Source organism: Orcinus orca, chromosome 9 (assembly GCF_937001465.1).
Source record: "Orcinus orca chromosome 9, mOrcOrc1.1, whole genome shotgun sequence".
NCBI lineage: Eukaryota > Metazoa > Chordata > Mammalia > Artiodactyla > Delphinidae > Orcinus > Orcinus orca.
The window spans coordinates 21,731,515-21,752,736 of NC_064567.1; the positions used below are offsets into that span (position 1 = coordinate 21,731,515).

The 21,222-nt window shown below is 37.4% G+C and overlaps 1 protein-coding gene across 4 annotated transcripts in view; it reads left to right on the forward strand.

Moving 5' to 3' along the window:
* The window catches only part of COPG2 (COPI coat complex subunit gamma 2), a 159,021-nt gene that overhangs the window by 3,937 nt on the left and 133,862 nt on the right, over positions 1-21,222 (forward strand). For 3 of the 4 annotated variants that reach the window (XM_004272190.3, XM_049714609.1, XM_033432444.2), the window contains exons 4-5: positions 1,451-1,522; positions 10,765-10,844. In XM_004272190.3, the coding sequence (XP_004272238.2) occupies positions 1,451-1,522; positions 10,765-10,844 (152 nt within the window). The remainder of the gene's footprint in view (positions 1-1,450; positions 1,523-10,764; positions 10,845-21,222) is intronic. The other variant, XM_049714608.1, reaches the window with a different exon arrangement.

Genomic DNA, 21,222 nt, shown 5'->3' on the forward strand with positions numbered 1-21,222 from the left:
GTAGCATGTATTTTTACATTGACCAATACTGCTTTGATGGGCAACTCATGTTGAAACATATAATTATCTTGATAAGGAAGTTACCCACACAGTCTGATAAACACAGTCAACTAGGTGAACAGATTTGGGAACTTTAGCTTTATCTTTTGCCTAGTTCTTGGTAGTGCTTTATGGAAAAATACTAAGTTTCTACTAAAGTTGACATATCCGTATATTCTCTGAGTTTCAAGTCAAAAAGTAGGGACTTAGGATTTACTGTACTAGTATGACTGACAAGTAGACGGGCGTCTGTATGTTCTCTAAATATGAAAGAAAGTAAGGGAAATGTCTTGATGATGAGCAAGCTGGGTACTCTGACTTAAGTAATTGTAAACTCTTATACTTTGTCTTTCATCCTAAACTTTCAGGGTTTTTCATCAAAATTTGTTTATTCTTACACCTATGACAAATAGATTGACTAGTTATATTTTTTATGAGAGCTGAAGCCCTGAAAAGTGATTGAGCCTAACATATTATATAGGATTGTTTTTACTGAAGAAGTTAACTGTTGAAATGGTAATGTTTCAGGTGGTCTGTGGTCTGCAGTGTTTTGACTATTAATAAAATATTGGGTTGGCCAAAAAGTTTGTTTGGGTTTTTCTGTTACATCTTATAGAAAAACCCAAATGAACTTTTTGGCCAACCCAATAGGTTATCTAACACCTCGCTACTCAGAAATATGTGGTTCCCAGATCAGCAGCATTCGCATCACTGGGAGCCAATTAGAAATGGAAAATTTTAGGGTTCACACCAGAGCCACTGAATCAGAATCTGCATTTTGGGAAGATCCTCTGATGATTTATTAAGCACGTTGAAGTTCTGACCCAAAGCATGTTTTTAGGGGCTTGAGCCAGTGTCTTGAGATGTATTAGCAGCCCTATAAGCCTTACTTTTATATAACTAACCTGCTGCCCTTTTGGTTGGTCCCTTTTTACCATGTTTTCTGGGATTCCTAATAGATAGTTCTTTACAGTTTAATATTTATTATGCTCCTATGATATTGTCAGGCATTGGATTATAGAAATGTAGAAGGTATGATCTCTGCTCTTAGGCAGTGTAACAATAACATCCTGTTCTGATAAGGAAGTCAATTTACTATCATTTTCTGTCTCCTTGTAAATCACAGTTCTTCAGGGAATTTAAAATAGTTCCTGCTAAAAAATTAGATACCACTGTTCTAGAACTTTCATAAAAGCATGGTGTATGATAATGGATTGTTTTAAATAAGGAATGGATAAATGGCTATGTAGGTTTATAAATTAAAAGCCAGAAAAATAGCAAAGAGGCACAATGTTTATACAGAGAGTTTTTCCTGAGTTCTAAAAGATCTTTGCAGAAATAAATGGAAAATCCTTAATTTTTGTTGAGTTTAAGAAATTGTTTTAATTTAAACTTAATTTAAATTACTTAGGGTGAACACTTTGGAACTACGGAAGCCACAGAAGCCTTCTTTGCAATGACTCGATTGTTTCAATCTAATGATGTAAGTCTTTTTTTTTTTTTTTTTAATTCTTTTAGGCTAAAAAAAGCTCCTTTTATCTGTTTTCCTTGGGGGAACTTAGAGTGCTCCAAATTAGGGAAAGTTGCTTGAAATGTTTAAAATTACTTAAAAATTTTCTCTTCATAAAATTTATAAATGTTCATTAAAGGACATATGAAAATGAAAGAATGAAAGTATATAGTTCAAAGCTGTTCACTCACAGATCTACCGTGCAGTCATGAAGACCGCTGATATCCAGCTTCTGGCGTGACACTGCGGAGGTGGACTGGTATAGAAGTCAGAGGACATAGCTATCACATCTCTAAGTTCTTAGTCAAGTTTCTTGTGGGCCTGGGGTTGCTGTTGGCAGATGAGAAGACGAGCTGGATGCAGAGTGGGGAAGGGACATGGAGTAGGGAAGAAGAAGAGTGAGGACAGACTAAAGCTGCCAGCACCTCTGCATCTGTCTCTCATTACCTTCGACCACCCTGACTTTCAAGCATAATGTGTGCTTCACTTCTGTCTTCCAAATGTGGCACATATTTCCTTTTTGCCCAGCTCTGACTCAGAACCATCAGAGAAGGGGATTGTGGGATCTGTATTTCCCAGCTTTCTGTTAACATAAATTGGCCAAATTGTGCAGTTCTTTTGGTATGTATTGCATATCATCACAGGCCACATTTTGTGCCTGACCCCGAGGATTTTATAGGATTTGAGTCTGGTTATGTGTCTAGATAGTGAGCAGTTTGGGGATTAGGTCCTCAGGAACATCGGTGTCCCATGTAAGGCAACTATCTCAGGGAAAGTCAGTGCACATTCTTCAGGCAAATGGAGCCTAATTTCCTCAGACAGGGTATGAAGGACTGCTTCTGCTTGCCCAGGAGGCTTGGAGGAATTTAGAGGTTCAAGGTACTTCACTTCATCAGAATCTGCCCATATGTCCCCATTCTGATTTTCAGGGCCCCTCTCCTTGCCAATCATGGTCCTAACTTTAACATAAAATGGCTCACAGGGGGTAAATTGAATTTGCATTGTAATTCAGTCACCTGCAGGATATACTTTTCAGAAATCTCAGCCCTGTGTCCACATGGCATGAGGCTTTTTATTAAGGCATTATGGACGTTTTCTAGTCCCTGACATAGACCTTAAGCTGTGAATTCAAAACTCCGAGCTTAGCATTTTCTTTTACCTAGTTTGCCAGTGTACTTAGAAGGAACTAGCCCATTATACAACTCATTTTTACAAAAATGTTCTATGGCAGCAACTAGTTGATTACCCAAACCTTTGTCTTCTATAGTCCTTGATTATATTTGTCTGCAGGTGATGATTTAAGTATTTTGCCACAGCATGCCATGGATGACTAGTGTCCCCTTTACCACTGGAGACAGGGTCATTAATTCCTTTTATCAAGTCAGAAAAGCAATTTCAGATTCCTATCCTTAAGGCCCTATTTCCCTTTAATCACTTCCTGTACCAAAATTTGGGGTTCAATCAGGGAAGCAGAATTGCTGTGTTCATTATTGAATTATTTATTAGAGGAATTAAACTAGAAAACGAGGCATTTCAAGCTGCTGGAGAGTGGGGTCACGGAGAGGGACTATCATAAAAGTTGTGGAAGGCTGCTTCACGTGTCTTGTGGTAGGCCAGAGGCTGTCGCTGCTCACAGGGCTGGCAGTTGGGAAGAAGAGCTGGACATGGAGCAGGGAAGAGGATGCAGAGCAGGGAAGAAATAGCGTGAGGACAAACTCGAAGCTTCTAGCACAGAGGTTGTATTAAGAGAAGAAGACATGAAGTAGTTTTCTAGGAAATGGATTGGGGAAATGTAGGATTGTTGGACAGGACGCATGGCCCCTTCAAGTTAGTGGTCATGAATTAAAGTATTCCCAGGTAGCATGGTGAATGTTTTTCTCCAGCTACAGGCTTCAGGTTAAGGCATGGAACAGTTAAAGATGGGGTTTAATCAAGATTGGGATTTTGCCATGTTAGTAAGCAGAGGGAGGAAAAAGGAAATTGAGTGATTGAAATATTGACTGTGGAGTCTGTGCTTGGTTAGGAGGCAAGTAAGAACGGGGGCTGATTGGGACAGTAAAGAGTTGATGGAATCAATGGCTTGTAGGTCATGATGGAGCGAAAGAGTTGAGTCAGGAGTGGTGGTTGGAGAGTGAATGCTTGGAAATGAAATACAAAAGGGGTACTGTTACTGAGTAATGACCAGGATATTTTATTTTTTTTTGTAGTGACTGAGGTTTAGTAACCATGTACAGCATGATGTGATTTGTTTTGATGGTCCCTTAGGCAGAGTATGGAATTAAGGATATGATTTTTTGTGGGGAAGATGAGGGGGTTTTGCCAGTGGCATGTGGAACTCCTTCCTTTCCCAGCCTTCCTTTGCCAGAGGGTAATAATTATTTTGAGATTGGTATCCTCCTATGTTTATATATTATATCTGTTTGTATCCATAATATATACTTAGTATTTTTGTGTTTTAAAATATAATCTGAATGATGTCATCTTGATATTATTTTGCAATTTAAAAAATTAATGTTTTTGAGATCTGCCCACTTGCTACAAGTACTTTTACTTTATTCTGTTTTACTGCTGTATGGAATCCCAGTGTGTGAATATACAGTATTCTTATTTATTTATCCATTCTCCCATTGGTAGATCTATAAGTTGCTTCTACTTTTTTGCTATTACAAATGACATCACACATAATGTTTATGTACATGTCTTCTTGTGCACATAGAGAATTTTTCTGGGGTAGATACCTCTAAGTGGAATTTCTAGGTAATGCTATTTATACGATCTTGCCAAATTGATCTTAAAGGGTTGTACTAATTTACACTGATTTGATTCCAAATCCTTACCTGCTCCAAATAATAATTTCTATTATCTGATCTAAATATTTGCCATTCACAAGAAGGTGATATGGCATCTCTTTGTGGTTTTAATTTGCATTGCCATATCACTGCCGAAATTGAAACTCTTTTCATATAGTTAATGGCCATTTTACTTTCCTCCTCTGTGAATTGTCTGTTTATATTCTTTGCTTATTTATATTCCATCTATTGATTTATAGGTTTAAAACTTTATTTTAGCCTTTAAAGAATCTGCTTTGTTTTTTTAATTTTAAAAATCAGCTTAAATATACAATAAAATTCACCAATTAAGTGTACAGTTGTGTTTTGACCAGTGTATAGAGTCATGGAACAATCACCACAGTCATGATATAGAAACTTTTCGTCACCCCAGAATGTTCCCCCATATTTCTTAGTTGTCTATCTCCTCCCTCAACCCCTAGCACCTGGCAATCACTGATTTACTTCCTGACAACATAGTTTTGCATTTTCTAGAATTTCATTTAGATTTAATCATATAGTATATAGTCATTTATGACTTTTATGTCTTGTTTCTTTCCCTTAGCTTTTGAGATTGATCCAAGTTTTTGTATGTATCAGTAGTTTGTTCATTTTTATTGCTGAGTAGTATTCCACTGTATGGAGGTAGTCTTTATTTATCCATTCACAAGTTAATGGATATTTGGGTTGTTTCCAGTTTACAGATATTATAAACAAAGCTGCTAAAAATATTCAAGTACAAGTCTTTGTGTGGACCTATGTTTTCATTTTCTTTGGTTAGTATCTAGAAGTGGCATTCTTGGGTTTGCATTTCCTGAATGATGAATGTATTAAGCATGTATTAAGCAAACATATGCTTATTTGCCATCCGTTTATCTTCTTTGGTGAAGTGTCTGTTGAAATCTTTTACCTTTTTTTTAAAAAAAAAATCAGGTTGTTTATCTTCTGCTTATTGAGTTGTAGGTGTTCTTTTTATTTTCTGAATACAAGACCATCATCAGATAGGTGTTTTGTAAATATTTTCTCCTTCCCAGATCCCAGTCTGTGGCTTGCCTTTTCATTCACTCACCACTGCATTCTTTTTCTTTCTTTTTTTTTTTAAGTATAATATACAAATAGTAAAATTCACGCTTTTTAGGGTATAGTTTTATGAGTTTTGACAAATGCATACAGTAGTATTATCATCACTGCAGTCAAGATTTAGAACATTTCCATCACTCCAAAAAGTTCCCTACTATATGATCTATTCCTCGCATCCTCAGGCCCAGGAAACCAGTAATCTCTTTTCTTTCCTTATAGTTTTGCCTTTCCAGGAGTCATAAGAATGATATCATACTATATGAAGCCTTTTGAGTCTTCTTTTCAGGCACTTAGCATAATTCATCTGATATTTGTCCATGTTATTTTTTGTGTCAGTTTACTCCTTTTTATTTCATTGTAGTAATTTGTTGTATGGATGTACCTCAGTTTATTTGTTCATTAGCTGAAGAGCATTTGGTTTGTTACCATTTTTTGGTGGTTATGAATAATGTTGCTATAAACATTCATGTATAAGTTTTTAAATGTAAGTTTTTATTTCTCTTGGGTAAATACCTAGGAGTGGAATTGCTGGGTCATATGATAGGTGTATATATGTTTAACTTTGTAAGAAACTGCCAACCCATTTTCCAAAGTGACAGTACCATTCCCCCCATTACTGTATGAAGCATCTAGTAGCTCTGCATTCTAGCCAGCACTTGGTATTATATGTTTTTTGTTTGTTTATTTATTTTTTAATTTTAGTCATTCTAATACGTATGTAGTAGTATCTTTGTAGTTTTAATTTGCATTTTCCTAATGACTAATTATCTCAAAATCTTTTTATGTGCTTTTGTTGCCTTCTATATATCTTCCAAGATGAAGGATCTGTTCATATCTTTTGCCCAATTTTAATAATTTCGTTGTATATTTCCTTATTATTGAGTTTTGAAGATCTTAATGTATTCTGGATAGAAGTTGTTTATCAGATGTTTCCCAAATATTTTCTCCTAGTCTGTGTCTTGTTTTTTCACTTTCTTAGTCTTTAACAGAGCAGAAGTTTTAAGTTTAGATGAAGTCCAGTTTATCATGGTTTTTTTTCCTGTTATGGATTGTGTTTTTGATGTGTATTATAGAAATCTTTGCCTAACCCAAGGTCATAGAGATTTTCTCCTATGCTTTTTCCCTAGGCATTTTGTAGTTTTTGTGTCTTAAATTGCTTTATGATCATTTTGAGTTAATTTTTGTACATGATATAAAGTGAGGGTTGAATTTCTTTTCATCTCCTTCCTCTTCCTCCACCACCCCCTCCTTTTCCTCCTCCTTTCTTTTCTCATCAAATTCTACTGGAATAATTGCATACCAATATGGAGGGAGGAGGAGGAGGAAGAAATAATGATGATTGCGTTACAATGGCACATTGGAACATTCTATTATTTTCATTGATATATATTATCTATTCTTATTCCAGTATCACACTGTCTTGATTACTGTAGCTTTATAGTAAGTTTTAAATCAGGTCGTGCATGTTTTCCTATTTTATTATTATTTTTTTCCTTTTCAAAGTTGTTTTGGCTCTTCTAAGTTCTTTGCATTCCTCTATGCATTTTAGAATCAACCTGTTCATTTCTATTAAAAAGGCCTGCTGGAGTGTTGATGGTGATTGCATTGACTCTAAAGATCAATATGTTCAACTACAAGAAAATTTAAAACAAAGAGATCAATTTGAGGAGAATTGACATTATAACATTATTGAGTTTTCTACTCCATAGACATGGTATATATTTCCCTTTATTCAGGTCTCTAATTTCTGTCAGCAGTATTGTAGCTTTCAGCATAAAAGTCTTATACATATTTTGTGAACTTTATCCCTGAAGCAGTTAACATTTTTTATACTATTGCATTTGTATTGTTTGTAGGTAGTCTATAGAGATTAAATTGACTTTTGTATATTGACCTGTTTCCTGTGATCTTGTTAAATTTATTTATTACTTCTAGGAGTATTTTGGGAGATTCCTTAGGATTTACTTTTTTCAGTCTGTATGCTTTTTTTTTTTTCCGGTACACGGGCCTCTCACTGTTGTGGCCTCTCCCGTTGTGGAGCACAGGCTCCGGACACGCAGGCTCAGCGACCATGGCTCACGGGCCCAGCCGCTCCGTGGCATGTGGGATCCTCCTGGACCAGGGCACGAACCCGTGTCCCCTGCAGCGGCAGGCGGACTCTCAACCACTGTGCCACCAGGGAAGCCCTGTATGCTTTTTATTTGTTTATCTTACCTTTTTGTCTTCTTGCACTATTGTATAGTGTGAATAGAAGTGATGGTAGAGGACATCCTTGCTTTGTTCCTGATCTTAGAGGAAAGGTATTTAATCTTTCACCATTAAATGTGATGCTGGCTCCAAGTTTTTCATAAGTGACCTTTATCAGGTTGAGGAATTTCCTTTCTGTTCCTAGTTTGCTGGGAGATTTTTTTTTTCCATAAATGGGTATTGAATTTGGTCAAATGTCTTTTCTATATCCATTGAATTATTGTGGTTTTCCTTTTTTAGTATATTAATATGGTGAGATGCATTTATTTTCCTGGAAAATATAAAATCTTTGTTTTCTGTTTGTTAAAATTTGTTACGGATTTTGAGTCTGTGGTCATGAAATATATTTATGTATAGTTTTTTCTTGGGTTTTGTATTTGGGTAATGTTGGCTTCATAAAATGAATTGAGAAGTGGTTCTTCCTCTGCTCTCTGGAAGAGTTTTTCTAGAATCATTATTAATTTTTCCTAAAATGTTTGATGGAGTTCACTATTGAAACCATCTTCATTGTAGGAAGGTTTTTGATAATTAACTACTTTAAAAGGAAATAGATATGCTGCTATTCAGATTATTTGTCTTCTTTTTTTTTTTTTTGCGGTACGCGGGCCTCTCACTGTTGTGGCCTCTCCCGTTGCGGAGCACAGGCTCCGGACGCAAGGCTCAGCGGCCATGGCTCACGGGCCTAGCCGCTCCACGGCATGTGGGATCTTCCCGGACCGGGGCACGAACCCGTGTCCCCTGCATCGGCAGGCGGACTCTCAACCACTGTGTCACCAGGGAAGCCCTATCTTGCTGTTTTAATTTGCCTTCCCCTGATGACATATAATGAGGAGCATCTTCTCATATACTTATTTGCCTTCTGTTTTTCTTCTTAAGTGAGGTATCTGTTAAGGTCTTTGGCCCATTTTAAAATTAGGTTGTTTTTCTTATTTTTGACTTTTAAGAGGTTTTTCTGTTTTTTGGGGGGTTTGGGGTGTATTTTGGATAACAGTCCTTTCTCAGTTATGTGTTCTGTAAATATTTTTCCCAGTTTGTGTTATCTTCTCATCCTCTTGACATTGTCTTTTGCAGAGCAGAAGTTTTTAATTGTAATAAAGGCTGACTTATCAATTATTTGTTTCATGGATGATGCCTTTGGCGTTGTATCTAAAAAGTCATCACCATACTCAACATCATCTAGGTTTTCTTCTAGGAGTTTTATAGTTTTGCATTTTACAGTTAGGTCTGTGGTCGATTTTGAGTTAATTTTTGTGAAGAGTGTAAGGTCTGCGTCTAGATTCATCTTTTTGGCATGCGGATATCCAGTTGTTCTGGCACCATTTGTTGAGGAGACTATCTTTACTCCTTTGTATTGCCTTTGCTCCTTTGTCAAAGATCAGTTTACTGTATGTATGTGGGTATATTTCTGGGTTGTCTTTTCTGTTCCATTGATAAATTTGTTCATTCTTACGCCAATACCATTCTGTCTTGTTAGTGTTTACTGCTTTCTTTTTTTTTTACTCTTCATTCCTTACTGTATTTCTGAGTTATTATCTAGAATAATTTTCCCTGTGCCTGAAGAATATACCTTCTAGAATCCCATCTTTTGTAGACTTTAGATATTTTATCCTATGCAAGACCCTGGGCTTACACTTCTGTGGCTATGAGTTGTGTGTTTTTCCATTTTGGGCACCTGTGAATTTCCCTTCATTTTTCCCTTGGCTGTGTATTAAAATTTTTTTGTTCTGTTTTATTCAGCATTTCTGTGTATTTGTTTAGGCAGTATAGTTGTTAAAAACACATCTTTGTCAACACTACATTGTCACTCTTTAATTTTAGCCAATTTGGTGGGTGTGAGGTGGTATATGAAATGTGGTTTTAATTTGTATTTCCCTAGTGACTAACAGTGTTGAGCCTCCATTTTTTGTGCTTTAGCTAAATTTTTTTGGATCTCCAGTTTTATTCTGCTTCATGGTAGATTTTTGCTTGGGGGGGGAGTGTAAATTTTCTTCTGCTCTGAAGTTTTGATTGTCATTTTTTTTGCTTTCTTCTCATAGTAGCTTCATATGGATGTGATATGCCTCATTATCTGCCCCCATGCTGCCTTTCTCATTCTGGGGTGATTTTTTTCTCTGTTTAATCACCATGAGAATCCTCACTCTGTTCTGCCTGTTCCTTAATGGGCTCAGTAGTCTCCAACAGATCCTTTGTACAGCTTGGACTCTGGAGCTGGGTCTGATGTATTTGAGTTTCACTACTTATAAGAAATATGAAGTTACTTGGTAGAGAATGAGGCTAGACAGGCTAGAGGAACCAAGGCTTTGAGCATTGAGTATGACTGTTTATGAATAAAATCAGAGATCCAGGTGAGGAGAAAGGGTGGGCGAAAGTTTGTTTAACACTTCTTTTGGATCCAGGTATCCATCTAGAAATCTTGATAATTGAAAATAGTAGTTGTACAACCACAAATACCTTAAGAAAAAATATGCTGAACTGAGGAAAACACAGAGTCTGCATGTCTCTCTGTATATATTTTTAAAGAATTTAAAAAATACATTTTCTAGGACAAGCCTTTAGCACTTTGAAAAACCTGTCTTTGGACTCACATTGTCACAGTCACAGTTTGGGTCCTTCTGTATAAAGATCCATGTAATTAACTGAATTTTTGAATTTTCATCTAGGTGTCTTCTACTGTTAGTGCATCAATTACTTGTGTTTAGGAAATACTAGAATTTTGAATATTTTCTCATCCAGGCCTTTTTTTTTTTTTTTTGCGGTACACGGGCCTCTCACTGTTGTGACCTCTCCCGTTGCGGAGCACAGGCTCCGGACGCGCAGGCTCAGCGGCCATGGCTCACGGGCCTAGCTGCTCCGTGGCATGTGGGATTTTCCCGGACTGGGGCACGAACCCGTGTCCCCTGCATCGGCAGGCAGACTCTCAACCTCTGCGCCTCCAGGGAAGCCCGAGAATCTTTTTAAGAATAGCTTTCTAAATATATTTACTTGGGGTCCTCACTTCAAACAGTTTAAAAAACCATTTCCTTATGAATAACCTTTTGCCTTTTATAAATAATTTTTCAGCAAACATTGAGAAGAATGTGCTACCTTACTATCAAAGAAATGGCTACCATCACTGAGGATGTCATAATTGTGACAAGCAGGTATGTGAATAATTAAAACCTACGATGTGATACTTACATATTTAGTGGAGTATTTGTTGTTCTCTTTCTGTTAATTTTACTTTTTGACTGTAAGAAAGCCAGTAGGAATTGAAAAGAACATAATGTCTTAAAGCATTCTTTTCTAAAATGTGGTTGTCATGTGAAAACCATCTCTGTTTAATAAAGCTGAGAAAGAAGTCACAAAGGATAATACTAATAGATTTGATTACATTTTAAAATGTCATAAAAATATATAAACAAAACTAAAAAGTAAATGATACATTGAAATAAAATATTTATTAAAAATTTTTTATTTTATATTAGAGTATAGTTGATTTATGAAAAAATATAACAAGTACATCAAAAGGCTAACATCTATAATATATGAAGAACTCTTATACTTCAAAAAACTCCAAGTGATACTTCATAAAATAATCAATATAAAGGAGCTAAATATCTTTAAATAGTCATCTCACTAGTAACCAAAAAATGTAATTAAAAATTCAAGAATGAGTTACAATATTTTTTTGTTTTGTTTTTTGTGCTTTTTAAATTCAATTTATTTAAACTTAAAAAAAAAACAAACCCCAAAACAGCTCCCCCATTTCTCCCACTCCCCCAGTCCCTGCCTCTGGGAAACCACTAATCTGATCTCTGTATCTCTGTATCTGTGAGCCTGGTTTTATGTATTTATTTATTTATTTAGATTCCACATATAAAAGAGATCATATGGTATTTGTCTCTCTCTGTCCGACTTATTTCACTTAGCATAATGCTCTCAGGGTCCGTACATGTTGTCACAAATGTCAAGATTTCATTCTTTAATGGCCGAATAATATTCCAATGCATATATGTACCCCAATTTCTTTATCCATTCATCTGTCTATGGACACTTAGGTTGTTTCCATATCTTGGCTAATGTAAATAATGCTGCAGTGAACATGGGAGTGCATATATCTTTTTGAATTAATGTTTTCTTCAGATAAATACCCAGAAATGGAATTGCTGGATCACATGGTAGTTCTATTTTAATATTTTGAGGAACCTCCATACTGTTTTCCATAGTGGCTGTACCAATTTACATTCCCACCAACAGTGCAGAGGGTTCCCTTTTCTTCATGTCCTAAACAACACTTGCTGCTTCTATCTTTTTGATAGTAGCCATTCTAACAGGTGTGAGGTGATAGCTCATTGTGATTTTGATTTACATTTTCCTGATGATTAATGATGTAGAGCATCTTCTCATGTACTTGTTGGCCATCTGTATGTCTTTGGAAAAATGTCTGTTACACCTGCCCATTTTCAATCAGATTGTTTGTTTTTTTTGCTATTGAGTTTATGAGTTCTTTATAAATTTTGAAAAATTATAATATTTTGCCAGTCAAATTGGCAAAAAAGAAAAAAGGCAGTCAGTACTTGTAAGGGATATTGATATTCTTGTATACAGGAGGTAGAATAATAAATTGATTCAGTCTTTTTAGAAAGCAGCGTGGCAGCATTTGTTGAATGTTTGAAAGGGTTTATCCCTTTGATCCAGTAATTCCACATCTATGGAATTATCCACAGAAAACAATCAGAGATAGCAGAGAAATATTTATATACAATGATGCTTATTGCAACACTGTTTACACTAGCAAAAAGGAAAAAACAACTTGAATGTCTGACATTGTTAAAAATGATCTAATTAATCATGTTTTAGTCATATTATGAAATATTTTAATTTTTTGAATATATTTTTGAGACATCTTTAATGATATGGAAAAGTCTTCAATAAAGTGCTAAATGAAAGTTGGATTCAAGTCTGTGTATTCCCTGTAGTCTCTTTTAAAAATATTCTAAGTATGTATATAAAAATATATGATTGGATATACACTGATATATTACCAGTAAGTTATCTCTGGGTGTTTGGAATTGTGGCTATTTATTTTCTTTAAACTTTTGATAATTTCCAAATGTCCTAGAATGAGTATGTATAATTCAGAGTCCTAAGATATATAACAAGTGTTATTTAGAAAATAGTTACTAACAGTTATTTATATATCGTTGTAGTTAATAGTTACTAATTATAACTCATTCAAGTGAATCTGGTATTTGTACAAGAAAATAAGTTTTGGAGGAGGGTACTTACGTTTAACCAGCAGTTGTGTTGAATGTAGTTTCATAATATTAGTAAAGCTTTCAGCTGAAAATAACACAAAGCCAGAATTAAATAGTAACAAACAAAATAAGCACAGAGTAGCTGGTGTTGGTTCAGTAGTTCAATAGTGTCAGGGCTGGTGTCTCTTAAATTCTTTGGGACGTACTCACATTATTGCAAAATAAGATGCCTGAATTACTGGCAGTGCACCATTCAAGGTGGGAGGGGTACCGAGAAGGGGGCCAGAGAGAGCCAGTGCTGTCTGCCCCTTTTATCAGGTATGCAAAAGCTTTTCCCAAGGCAATTTTTAGATTTTATTTGGCACAACTCTGTTATGACTAACCTTAGGAGGCCAGGAAAGTGAGTATATAGCTTTTATAGCCCAAGGGGCAGGCTTGGGAGAAGGGAGGGGATTAAAAATGGGTATCGGATTAGTCAGCTAACAGTGTGTGGCACAAATACAAAACAAAAAAATCTTCACTTAGATTGCTAGATTCACTAAATATTGGAAAAATTAAAAATAGATTAATCAACTGTTGATTGAGGGTGTTTCGTTCCTTTGTTTAGCTGTTAATACTTCCATCTGAGTCCTGTTAGGCCGCTTTGAATCATGGTTTGCTTCTCGTTCCTTTTAAGTAATTAGTAGATGTAGTAGGCAGAATAATGCCCCCTCCACCCCCAAGATATCTCTGTCCTAATTCCTAGAACCTGTGAATATGTTACATTACATGGCAAAGGGGAATTAAAGTTGCTAATCAGCAGATAAGGAGAGTATCCTGGATTATCCAGGTGGGCCCAATATAAGGATAAGGGTCCTTAAAAGTAGAAGAGGGAGGCAGAAGAAAAGCGTCAGTAAAGAGATGTGATGATGGAAGCCGGTTCAGAGGGATGCACTGTTGTTGCTGGATTTGGAGATGGTGGAAGGGAGCCATAAGCCAAGGAATATGGGTGATGTCTGGAAGCTGGAAAAGGCAAGGAAATGGATTTACTCCTACAGCCTCCAGAAAGGAATGCCATGCTGCTGACACCTTGATTTTAGCCCAGTGAGACCTGTGTTGGACCTCACCTTACAGAACTGTAAGGTAAATAAATGAATGTTGTCTTAAGCCTCTAAGTCTGTGGTAATTTGTTACAGCAGCAATAGAAAACTAACAGATTTTTGCAGTATTTAAGTGTATCAAATCAATACATTGTATACCGTACAGTTACACAATGTTATATGTCACTTATATCTCAAAACTAGAAAAAAAACCTAATAGAGACTTTGGTACCTGGAAGTGGGGTGCTGCTGTAACAAATACCTAAATATGTGGAAGTGGCTTTGTAATTGGGCAGTGAGCAGGTGCTGGAAGAGTTTTGGGGAACATGATAGAAAAAGCCTACACTGCCTTGAACAAACTGGTAGAAATATGGGCGTTAATGACTCTGCCAGACTTGGAAGTGAGGAGCAGGATAGAGAAAACATTTATCATACAGCATTGTGAACAGACTGTTGATAGAAATATGGACATTAAAGGTGTTGCTGGTGAGGGCTCAGAAGAAAATGAGGAAGGTATTAGAAACTGGAGGGAAGGGGATCCTTGTTATATTGTGGCAGAAAGCTTAGTGGCATTGTATCCTGCAGTTAGGTGGAAAGCAGGGCCTGTAAGCAATGAATTTGGATATTTAACTGAGATTTCCAAGCAGAATGTTGAGGTGTGGCTTGGTTTCTTTTTGCCACTTGTAGTAAAATTTGAGAGTAGGGTAATAAATTGAGGAGAGACCTGTTAAACATGAACCAGGAGATCTTGATAAATACCAAATCGTTATGTTGTACACCTGAAACTAATATAATGTTGTATGTCAATTACATCTCAAAAACAAAACAAAAATAAACCAGGAGTTGTTGATTTTGGAAATTGTCAGCCTACCAAAATGGCAAAGGATGCTAAAATCAAGAGATGTGTGTTGGGAAAGCCTTCTCTAGAGAAAAAATCAGAGTTACTCTACAGCCTTTTCCTGAAACCTCAGAAAGATTTAGAGGTCAGCGTATTCACTCACACAAAACACTGAGAGATGAAGGGTGTGACTCATAGATTCCCTCAGCATCTAAGCAGAAGCCAAAAATAGAGATGGGATTATCTAGGCAAGATCTGTGGAGGAGCCTCTTGTCTAGTGGAGTCTCTGTACGTATATGGTAGTCCCACAAGGCTCCTGAGAATCTTATACCAGCAGAAACACTGCCAGCTTGGACTGAAAGGAACAGAGAGGTGAAGTGAAAGAAGGCTATCAGAGCCCCAAAATTCTACAGGCAGGAGACAGGCTGATAAGACTCCTCAGCTTTAAACACAAGCTGCCCTTTATAAAAAGGAAGGATGGCTCGGAGGGCGGAGGCCCATAATGTAGAGCTGAGAACCATAGTGAATTCTGCCACGACTTGAAACCGCTTCCAGTTTGCCTGGCTGGATTTCAGAATTGCTTGGGAACCGTAACTCTTTTTTATCCTTCCATTTTCTCTTTTTGAACAGGAACGTCTATATGTGTTATCCTATGGCAGTCCCATCTTTGTTTTTCAGAGCAGGGAACTTGTTTTTTAGTTTCACATGTCCATGCATGGAGAGGAATTTTGCCTCAGGATAAATTATACCCAATCTCACCCATCCCTGATTTAGATGATTTTTGATGATAAGATTGGGACTTTTGAGTTGGGTGAGATTTTGGAGTTTTTTTTTTTTTTTTTTTTTTGACTGTACCGCATGGCACGTGGGATCTTAGCTCCCCAACCAGGGATTGAACCTGTGCCCCCTGCATTGGAAGATGGAGTCTTAACCACTGGACTGCCAGGGAAGTCCTGAGATTTTGGACTTTGAGTTGATGCTATAATGTGTTGATTTGGGGGGGATCTTGGGATAGGGTGAATATTATTTTGCGTATGAGATGGATGCAGCCCTGCTGACACGATGATTTTAGCCCAGTGAGACCTAAGTTGGAATTCTAGCCCATAGAACTAACTGTAAGATAATAAATACATTTTTGTTGTTTTAAGCCACTAATTGTGGTCATTTGTTATAGCAGGAATAGAAAACTAATATATTAGATGACCATTCTACATACATAGACAATTGTGTTAGCTTGGTAAGAAATCATGGATATTGAGAAAACCTAAAGGCAGACACTTCACAAAAGAGTATATACAGATAGCCAATAAGCACATGGAAGTGTTCTCAATATTATTAGTCATCAAGGAAATGAAGATTGAAACCTCAGTGAGATACCGTTTCATACTCACTAAAATGGTTAAAATAGAAAAGCCTGACAGTACCCAAATCAACAAGCCTGCTCCAATACCAAGTATGGAACTTGGTGTATGGAACAGTTGAAGCTTTCCTACATTGTAGGTGGGAATGTAGAATGAATGATACAACCACCACAGAAAAAGTTTGTCCGTTTCTTATAAAGTTAAATATATACCTACCCTGTGGCCAGTAATTCCACTGCTAAGTATTTACCCAAGAAAATGAAAATCTTTGGCCACAAAAAAGACTGTATAAGAATTTCATAGCAGCTTTGTGGTAGCCCTAAACCAGAAACAGCCCAAAAGTTCATCAACAGGAGAATGGTTAAACCAACTGTGTTATATTAATACAGTGGATCAATACGCAGCAATAAAAAGGAACAAATTGCTGTTTCAAGCAACAACACAGATACATTCCTAAAATAATATGCTGGAGCAAAAGAAAACACATGCTGGATGATTCTATTTATATAAATTCTAAGACCAGTCAAAACTCACTTGTGGTGACAGAAACCAGAAGTCTGGTAGGTTGGAGGAGACTGACTGGAAGTGGTCATGAGGGAACTTTCTGAGGTGATGGAAGTGTTCAGTATTTTATTTTGGGTAAAGGTTATATGAGTGATCACAATTGCCATCTAACTGAACACTTAAGCTGGCATTTTTATTGTATATAAATTACAACTCAGTTAACAAAAAGAAAAACATGAAGAGATTTAGTTAGTGGCTTAAGGATGGTCAAGTATATTGACAATCTGGTTATACTGTTCTACCCCTGTCTGATGAGACTCACCAGTGAAAAGCTGCATCTGAAGATTGCTTAGAATTCTGGAAATGAGTCCTGAGGAATGACCCATCACTCACATGGGGAGTAGCATGGGGGAATGGGTTTCAGTATGTGATTAGTTACATCCCTAGTCTCAGAAAATCAAAAGAACGTTCATAGGCCATGGTTTAGGAAGAAATAAAGGGGCTGTAGAAACGGCTGTCTGGCAGGCAGTTTTGATATCAGTTGTGGGAATAATGTGAGGATTTGGGCAGGGGGAGGATAATACTTAGCTTCCTGAGGGAACTAAGAAGCTAAGACCATCCACAGACTTGGTAAGAAACATTCAAGCCTGAAACAACTTTTCTATTTGAATGGTGCTGCTGTCCCTGACGTTACGTCTGCCAGGACTTGGTGTAGAGCAAGAAAGGAAATGAGATACTATTCTAATCTGACTTAGCCACCACTGTAGTGAAACTTCTCTCTCAAAGATTTCCAGTAATCTCTTAATTGCAAAATCCCAAAGCTGATTTTTCGGTCTGTATTTTAATTGACCTCTCTCTTAGTTTTAATATGGTTAAACACTCCCTGAAGTTCTACCGTCTTTGGCTTTCAGAACCATAGTCCTGAATTTCCTCCCATCTCTGATTATTCCATTTTATTCTTCCACAGAAGTGGCTGTTTTATTCTGCCTGTCACCCTAAAGATCGGCATTCCCTGGGGTTCACATCAATGCTTTTGCCATTTCCCAAACTCATCATGCTATTTGATACTCTGTATCACTGTACATGTTTCTCCCTGTGCCTGCATTTACCCTATTTCCTTTTCCACAAAGCTCAAACATCATTTTACGTGTTGACTTTCCTGTTCTTGACAGGTTAGTCATTGTCTCTTCTGCTGTTCTTATAACACTTTGTTTTAACCTCTATTCTAGTGTTTAGTACATTGTGCTGTAATGATTTGTTTACATGTTTTTCTACCCACTGTACTGTTAGTTCCTTGAGAGCAAAAATTATATCATATATGACTTTGTAACATTAATTCTTAGAAAAGTGCCTTGCATGTATTAGACACACATTAAAAGTTTGTTTCATGAATTAAGCACAGGATAATCCATTTTCTCACTTCAGTTAAGGGGGCTGAAATCATAAGGATTATTTGTCTTTCTCAAGACAGCACTCACACATATGAAGGAGTGGAGAAATATGGGTGTATTAGTTGGGTTTCTCCAGACAAAAGAACTAATAGGATATATATAGATATATAGAAAGATTTATTATGAAGGATTGGCTCATGCAGTTATGGAGGCTAAGCCTCATAATCTGCTCTGTGTAAACTGGAGGCCCAGCAAAGCCAGTGGTATAGTTCCAGACCAGACCTGAAGGCCTGGGAACCAGGAGTCCTAATTTCCCAGGGCAGGAGAAGATGGATGTCCCAGCCCAAGCAGAGAGCAAATACTCCTCCCTCTGCCTTTTTATTCTATTCAAGCTCCTAACTGATTGCGTGATGCCCATTCCTATTGGTGAGGGTGATCTTCTTTATTCAGCTTGCTGATTCAAATGCCAGTCTTCTGGAAGCGCACTCATAGACACACCTAGAAATAGTGTTTGACCAGTTATCTGGGCATCCCTTAACTCGGTGAAGTTGACACAGAAAATTAACCATCGCTGTGGGTTTAATGGGAGTTGAGAAACCTTTCTGTGTCCTGCCTCTTTCCTGCCTCTTTCCTGCCCAGTCGACAAGCAGACTGCCCTGATTTATTTGGATTCATACTTAATTCTCTTTTAAAATGAAATTGTGGAAAAATTTTGAGAGAAAATCATGAAAATGATGCCAAGTCATAAAACTCCTTTCTCCAAAGCCTAATGAAATGAACACCAGTGAGTAAAAGGGAAAGTCAGGGGACTTTTGATTCTAGCCAAGATGGAGTAAGGGGCAGGCCGTGTCTCCCAATGATCACAACAAAAACCTGTGGACAAAAGTACAGAAAGTGACTACCCGAGGCCTTTGAAAACTGAATAATAACAGTGAATTTGAGGAGAGAAAACAGTAATTAATGAATAACCAGTGTGGTAACAGTGAATTTCATGTTTATTTTTCCTCTTTATACCCCACATTTGACCCAAGAGCAGTTCTAATGGGAGAACTGTACAGTGGGAGGAGTCAACAAAGGCAGAAGCCCATCTCTCTAGCCTGAGCACAAGTTAAAGAAAAGACCCCTGCAAGCTGGAGAGCATGGGGGAGAATCCTTGTTTGTTATTGTTTTTTTGTTTACTTTCTGGTCCTGCCTTGAGGCCAGCCCTAGTTGTGGAACACTACTATGACGTGACAGCAGTATTTCAGACACCTGAAACCCTGAGATAAGACCTGTCTCTGAGAAAATGGGCCCCTGGCATGTGAAGAGTGGGGGGAAATCCACGTTACAGTTGACCCTTGCAACAGGAGTTTTGAGCTGTGCAGGTCCACTTACACACGGATCCTGAGGAACCACATATAGGGAGAGCTGAATATAAGTTATATTCAGATTTTCGACTGCGTGGAGGGTTGGCACCCTTAACCCCTGCATTGTTCACGGGTCAACTGTATTCTTTTTTTCCTTCCTTCTTTTATCTCTTTTTCTTGAGGGCTTGCTTCCAAAGAATTGTGCAGTAGCATAGGGAGCTAAAACTCTGAGAGAATCTCATATTTCTGGTGAGAAGAACTGGGAAAAGGAGTCCTTGAGAGCCAGAGAGTGTGGGAGAAATGACATGCACAGAAGGCCACACAGAACTTGCGATCTGAAACTGCCTTGAGTGCTTGGTAAAACGAAAGTCAGCATTCCTCAGAGGCTTTTAACAGGACTCAGAGTCTCATGACATAGTATTCAGAATCTCCAGATACAATCCAAAATGAGTCAACCAGGAAAGTCTGACCAATTCTCAAGGGAAAAGATAATCAATAGATGCCAACCCGGTTATTATCTAGATGTTGGGATTATTAAAGACTTGAAAGCAGCTAGTACAACCATGCTCCATAAAGGTGAACACTCTTGAAATGAATAGAAGAGTAGAAATTCTCAGCAGAGAACTATATATATAGAAAAGAACCAACTGAAAATTTTAGAAATTACAAAGTACAACATGCAAAATAAAAAATTCATTGGCTGGGCTCAATAGTAGTATAGAGATGTCAGAGGAAAGCATCAGTGAACTTGAAAGTAATTCAGTAGAAATAATTCCAATTAAGAATAAAGAGAAAAAAGATGGAAAACAAAAATAGCCCCACTGACCTATGGGACTGTATCAAAGGGTCTTACATTCGTGTCATTGGAGTCCCTGAAGAAGAGGAGAGAGGGATTGGTGCAGAAAATTTTTGAAGAAATTATAGCTGAAAACTTCCAAATTTGGGGAAAGACATAACTTTACAGATTCAAGAAGCTCAGTGAAGCATATGCAAGATAAACTCAAAGGAATCCACACCCAGATCATAAGGAAACTGCTGAAAACCAAAGATAAAGTATAACCCTTGAAAGCAGTTTGAGAAAAATGACTCATTACATATAAGGAAACTTCAGTTTAAAATACTGTGGGAGGACTTCCCTGGTGGCGCAGTGGATAAGACTCCACGCTCCCAATGCAGGGGGCCTGGGTTTGATCCCTGGTCGGGGAACTAGATCCCACACGCATGCTGCAGCTTAGAGTTTGCATGCCACAACTAAGGAGGCTGTGTGCTGCAACTAAAGAGCTGGCTAGCTGCAACTAAGGAGCCCACCTGCTGCAACTAAGGAGCCCACGTACTGCAACTAAGGAGCCGGCGAGCCTCAACTGAAGGAGCCCTGGAGCCGCAACGAAGGAGCCCACATGCTGCAACTAAGGAGTCCACCTGCCACAACTAAGACCTGGCACAACCAAATAAATAAATAAATATTTTGAAAAAATACTGTGGATTTCTCATCAGAAAACACATTTCGGAAGATGGTGGAACACCGTCGTTTAAGTGCTGAAGCAAACGGAAATGACAACCCAGTATTCTCTATCCACAAAAAATATCTTTCAGGAGTGAAAGTGAAGTAAAGACTCCTCAGATGAAGGTAAATCAAGAGTATTTGTCACCAGCAGACCTACTCTGAAGGAAATATTAAATGAAGTGTTTTAGGCTGAAGGGAAATGATACTACATCTTTGTAGTACTGAAAGAAAACAAAAAGCACAATTGTTAGCCCAGAA